General features: G+C 41.1%; 1 protein-coding gene across 2 annotated transcripts in view; it reads left to right on the top strand.

Moving 5' to 3' along the window:
• SUFU (SUFU negative regulator of hedgehog signaling) overlaps positions 1–6000 on the top strand; it is a 145230-nt gene that overhangs the window by 43768 nt on the left and 95462 nt on the right. For both annotated transcript variants that reach the window (XM_053692467.1, XM_053692466.1), the window contains exon 4: positions 2203–2345. In XM_053692467.1, coding sequence (XP_053548442.1) covers positions 2203–2345 — 143 coding nt within the window. The remainder of the gene's footprint in view (positions 1–2202; positions 2346–6000) is intronic.

Below are 6000 nucleotides of genomic sequence, written 5' to 3'. Positions count from 1 at the left end.
GGGAGTGGGAAATTCATCCGGAGGTGTTTGCACAATTGATTCAGCAATGGGGCACACCAGAATTGGATCTGATGGCGTCTCGTCAAAACGCCAAACTTCCTCGTTACGGGTCCAGGTCAAGGGATCTTCAGGCAGTACTGATAGATGCTCTAGCAGTACCCTGGTCGTTCAACCTGGCTTATGTGTTTCCACCATTTCCTCTCCTTCCTCGTTTGATTGCCAGAATCAAACAGGAGAGAGCTTCGGTGATTTTGATAGCACCTGCGTGGCCACGCAGGACTTGATATGCAGACCTGGTGGACATGTCATCTCTTCCACCATGGACTCTGCCACTGAGGCAGGACCTTTTGATTCAAGGTCCGTTCCAGGATCCAAATCTAGTTTCTCTACGGCTGACTGCTTGGAGATTGAATGCTTGATCTTATCCAAGCGGGGTTTGTCTGAGTCGGTCATAGGTACCTTGATTCAGGCTCAAGCCTGTCACCAGGAAAATTTATCATAAGATATGGCGTAAATATCTTTATTGGTGCAAATCCAAAGGCTACTCATGGAGTAAGATCAGGATTCCTAGGATTTTGTCCTTTCTCCAAAATGGATTGGAGAAGGGGCTAGCAGCTAGTTCCTTAAAGGGACAGATATCTGCTTTATCAATTCTACTGCACAAGCGTCTGGCAGATGTTCCAGACGTTCAGTCGTTCTGTCAGGCTTTAGTTAGACTCAAGCCTGTGTTTAAACCTGTTGCTCCGCCATGGAGTTTGAATTTAGTTCTTAAAGTTCTTCAAGGGGTTCCGTTTGAACCTATGCATTCCATAGATATTAAGCATATGTCTTGGAAAGTTCTGTTTTTAGTTGCTATCTCTTCGGCTCGACTCGCCTTATCTTGTTTCCATGCTGATAAGGTGGTTTTGCGTACCAAACCTGGATTCCTTCCTAAGGTTGTTTCTAATAGGAATATCAATCAGGAAATTGTTGTTCCTTCTCTGTGTCCTAATCCTTCCTCTAAGAAGGAGCGTCTGTTGCACTACTTGGACGTGGTTTGTGCTTTGAAGTTTTACTTGCAAGCGACCAAAGATTTCCGTCAAACATCTTCTTTGTTTGTTGCTAATTCTGAAAAACGTAGAGGTCAAAAAGTTACGGCTACCTCTTTCTTTTTGGCTGAAAAGCATCATCCGTTTGGCATACGAGACTGCTGGAGCTCTACTAGAGCGGTGGCTTCCACATGGGCTTTTAAAAATGATGCTTCTGTTGAACAGGTTTGTAAGGCTGCGACTTGGTCTTCGCTTCATACCTTTTCCAAATTTTACAAATTTGATACTTTTGCTTCTTCGGAGGCTATTTTTGGGAGAAAAGTTCTTCAAGCAGTGGTGCCTTCTGTTTAACCATCTGTCTTGTCCCTCCCGTTCATCCGTGTCCTGTAGCTTTGGTATTTTATCCCACAAGTAAAGGATGAATCCGTGGACTCGTCGTACCTTATAGAAGAAAAGTAAATTTATGCTTACCTGATAAATTAATTTCTTCTATGGTACGACGAGTCCACGGCCCGCCCTGTCATTTTAAGACAGATTATATTTTTTGATTTTAAACTTCAGTCACCTCTGCACCTTGTAGTTTCTCCTTTTTCTTCCTGTACCTTCGGTCGAATGACTGGGGGGTGGAGCTAAGGGAGGAGCTATATAGACATGTGGTGCTCTTTGCCACTTCCTGTTAGGAAGGATAATATCCCACAAGTAAAGGATGAATCCGTGGACTCGTCGTACCATAGAAGAAATTAATTTATCAGGTAAGCATAAATGTACTTTTCTTTCATAGTAGTGAGAGTCCAAGAGACCTCACCCTATGTTTTCTATGGATTCTTTCTTTTTTGACACACATTTTTGTTTTTTTCCCCTGCTCCTTTGATTTCTCATTCCTTTTTTCTTACCTCACTTTGTTTGGCTATAAGTTAGACTGAGATATGTGGGAGGGGTATGTGGGGCTCTTGGATTTTGGAAGTCTTTTGGCTCCTCCTAGTGGGGAAGAGGAGTAATTCACAGGAGTAATGGATCATAGACTCTCACCACTGTGAAAGAAATTTATCAGTTAATCGAGAAAACTATGTGAGATGTATTACTGGATTTTCGGATTCGGTTTCGGTCCAGAATTTCCATTTCGGTGCATCACTATTTATGTATGTATGTTTATTTATTTTTCTTCCCATTATAGAAAATACTTTTTGCAGTGGAGATCATGTTTCATGGCACAGTCCTCTTGACAACAGTGAGTCCCGTATTCAGCACATGCTTCTTACTGAAGATCTTCAAATGCAGCCCGTACAGACTCCATTTGGAATGGTATCCTTTCTACAGGTAGGATTTAAAGGACCAGTAAATATAATAGATTTGCATAATCAACAAATTCATGATAAAAAAAAAAAAAAAGACAATGCAAAAGAATTTAGTCTGAACTTCAAATGAGTAGTACATATTTCTCTTGTTAAGTGTATTCAGTCCACGGATCATCCATTACTTATGGGATATATTCCCTTCCCAACAGGAAGTTGCAAGAGGATCACCCAAAGCAGAGCTGCTATATAGCTCCTCCCCTCACATGTCATATCCAGTCATTCTCTTGCAACTCTCAACATATTAGGAAGGTGTGAGAGGAGTGTGGAGTTTTTATACTTAATTATTTCTTCAATCAAAAGTTTATTTTAAATGGCACCGGAGTGTGCTGTTTTTTTCTCTCAGGCAGTATTTAGAAGAATAATCTGCCTGCGTTTTCTATGATCTTAGCAGAAGTAACTAAAATCCACTGGCTGTTCTCGCACATTCTGAGGAGTGGGGTAACTTCAGAAAGGGAATAGCATGCGGGGTCCCCTGCAGATGAGGTATGTGCAGTAGAATATTTTTCTAAGGAATGGAATTGACTAAGAAAATACTGCTGATACAGATGTAATGTAAGTACAGCCTTAAATGCAGTAGTAGCGACTGGTATCAGGCTGATGAATGTATGTCCAATAAGTAATTTTCTAAGGAATGGAATTTGACTAAGAAAATACTGTTAATACTGAAGTAATGTATGAGCCTTAACTGCAGTAGAAGCAACTGGTAGCAGGCTTATTAATAACACTACCTAACTTTTAAAATGTATGTTTAAAACGTTTACTGGCATGTTATTCGTTTTTGTGAGGTACTTTGGTGATAAATCTTTTGGGGCATGATTTTTTCCACATGGCTGTCGTGTATTTCTACATAGAAACGGTTAACTGAGGTTTCCCACTGTTGTAATATGAGTGGGAGGGGCCTATTTCTTCTGTTAAGTGTGATCAGTCCACGGGTCATCATTACTTGTGGGATATTAACTGCTCCCCTACAGGAAGTGCAAGAGGATTCACCCAGCAGAGTTGCTATATAGCTCCTCCCCTCTACGTCACCTCCAGTCATTCTCTTGCACCCAACGACTAGATAGGATGTGTGAGAGGACTATGGTGATATATTTAGTTTTTATATCTTCAATCAAAAGTTTGTTATTTTATAATAGCACCGGAGTGTGTTATTCCTTCTCTGGTAGAATTTGAAGAAGAATCTACCTGAGTTTTTCTATGATTTTAGCCGGAGTAGTTAAGATCATATTGCTGTTTCTCGGCCATCTGAGGAGAGGTAAACTTCAGATCAGGGGACAGCAGGCAGATTAATCTGCAAAGAGGTATGTAGCAGTTTATTATTTTCTGACATGGAATTGATGAGAAAATCCTGCCATACCGTTATAATGTAAACTCAGCCTTGAATGCAGTAGATGTAGCTGATATCAGGCTGTCATGTATGTATATTTTACACTTCAGTTTTCTGGGAAATGGTACTTCTCTGGCTTTTAAACTGTATACATAGACTTAACCTATTTTGCAGGGACTTGCAATAGGTTTTAAATGACAATTAATTATTGAGGTAAAACGTTTTTTTGCTGGCATGTAAAAACGTTTTTTTCTCTGAGGTACTGGGTGAAAAAATGTTTTGGGCACTTTTTTTCCACTTGGCAATAGTTTTGATTTAAATTAGAGCAGTTCACTGATCCCTCTCACTGTTATGTGTGTGGGGGAGGGGCCATTTTGGTGCTTTCACTATGCATCAGAAAAACTCAGTCAGAGGTTCATTTTCTTCCTGCATGATCCGGTTCATCTCTACAGAGTTCAGGGATCTCAAGAGTCTTTTTTGAGGGAAGTAATCATTCACAGCAGAGCTGTGCTGATTGTATTGACTGTGATATAAAAAACGTTTATTTGTGTATTTTTTTCTGCTGCCTGGGTTAGTTATCATTTGCTGAGGGGAACAATCCTTTGCTAAAACTGTATATTCTGACAAAGATTGATGCTATAACTTAATTATTTTATCTGTTATAATATTTTCTGTGCTTCTTAAAGGCACAGTTCGTTTTCATATTATTTGTAAATTACTTTGAAAAGTATTTCCAAGTTGCTGTTTATTTGCTAGTGTGTTAAACATGTCTGATTCAGAGGAATATCTCTGCTATATGTGTTAATGCCAAAGTGGAGCCCAATAGAAATTTATGTACTAAATGTATTGATGCTACTTTAAAAAATAGTCAATCTGTACAAATTGAACATATTTCACCAAACAACGAGGGGAGAGTTATGCCGACTAACTCGCCTCACGTGTCAGTACCTGCATCTCCCGCTCAGGAGGTGCGTGATATTGTAGCGCCGAGTGCATCTGGGCGGCCATTACAAATCACATTACAAGATATGGCTACTGTTATGACTGAAGTTTTGGCTAAACTACCAGAACTAAGAGGTGAACGTGATCACTCTGGGATGAGAACAGAGTGCGCTGATAATGCAAGGGCCATGTCTGATACTGCGTCACAGTTTGCAGAACGTGAAGACGGAGAGCTTCATTCTGTGGGTGACGGTTCTGATCCAAATAAACTGGACTCAGACATTTTAAATTTAAGCTTGAGAACCTCCGTGTGTTACTAGGGGAGGTATTAGCGGCTCTGAATGATTGTAACACAGTTGCAATCCCAGAAAAAATGTGTAGGTTGGATAAATATTTTGCGGGTACCGACGAGTACTGACGTTTTTCCTATACCTAAGAGACTTACTGACATTGTTACTAAGGAGTGGGATAGACCCGGTGTGCCTTTCTCACCCCCTCCTATATTCAGAAAAATGTTTCCAATAGACGCCGCCACACGGGACTTATGGCAAATGGTCCCTAAGGTGGAGGGAGCAGTTTCTACTTTAGCTAAGCGTACCACTATCCCAGTGGAGGATAGCTGTGCTTTTTCAGATCCAATGGATAAAAAATTAGAGGGTTACCTTAAGAAAATGTTTGTTCAACAAGGGTTTATATTGCAACCTCTTGCATGTATTGCGCCTGTCACGGCTGCAGCAGCATTTTGGTTTGAGTCTCTGGAAGAGACACTTCAATCATCCACACTAGATGACATCACACACAAACTTAAATTCCTTAAGTTAGCTAATTCATTTATTTCAGATGCCGTAGTACATTTAACTAAACTTGCGGCTAAAAATTCAGGATTCGCCATTCAGGCACGCAGAGCTCTGTGGCTAAAATCCTGGTCAGCTGATGTTACGTCTAAATCTAAATTGCTTAATATTCCTTTCAAAGGGCAGACCTTATTCGGGCCCGGCTTGAAAGAGATTATTGATGACATTACAGGAGGTAAAGGTCATGCCTTCCTCAGGACAAGGCCAAAGCCAAGGCTAGACAGTCCAATTTTCGTTCCTTTCGTAATTTCAAAGCAGGAGCAGCATCAACTTCCTCTGCACCAAAACAGGAAGGAGCTGTTGCTCGCTACAGACAAGGCTGGAAACCTAACCAGTCCTGGAACAGGGGCAAACAAGCCAGAAAACCTGCTGCTGCCCCTAAGACAGCATGAATTGAGGGCCCCCGATCCGGGACCGGATCTAGTGGGGGGCAGACTTTCCCTCTTCGCCCAGGCTTGGGCAAGAGATGTTCAGGATCCCTGGGCGTTAGAGAT

This window comes from Bombina bombina, chromosome 9, assembly GCF_027579735.1.
Source record: "Bombina bombina isolate aBomBom1 chromosome 9, aBomBom1.pri, whole genome shotgun sequence".
Classification (NCBI taxonomy): domain Eukaryota; kingdom Metazoa; phylum Chordata; class Amphibia; order Anura; family Bombinatoridae; genus Bombina; species Bombina bombina.
The sequence above is the reverse complement of the archived record's forward strand: the minus strand, read 5'-3'. Positions and strand labels throughout refer to the sequence as shown.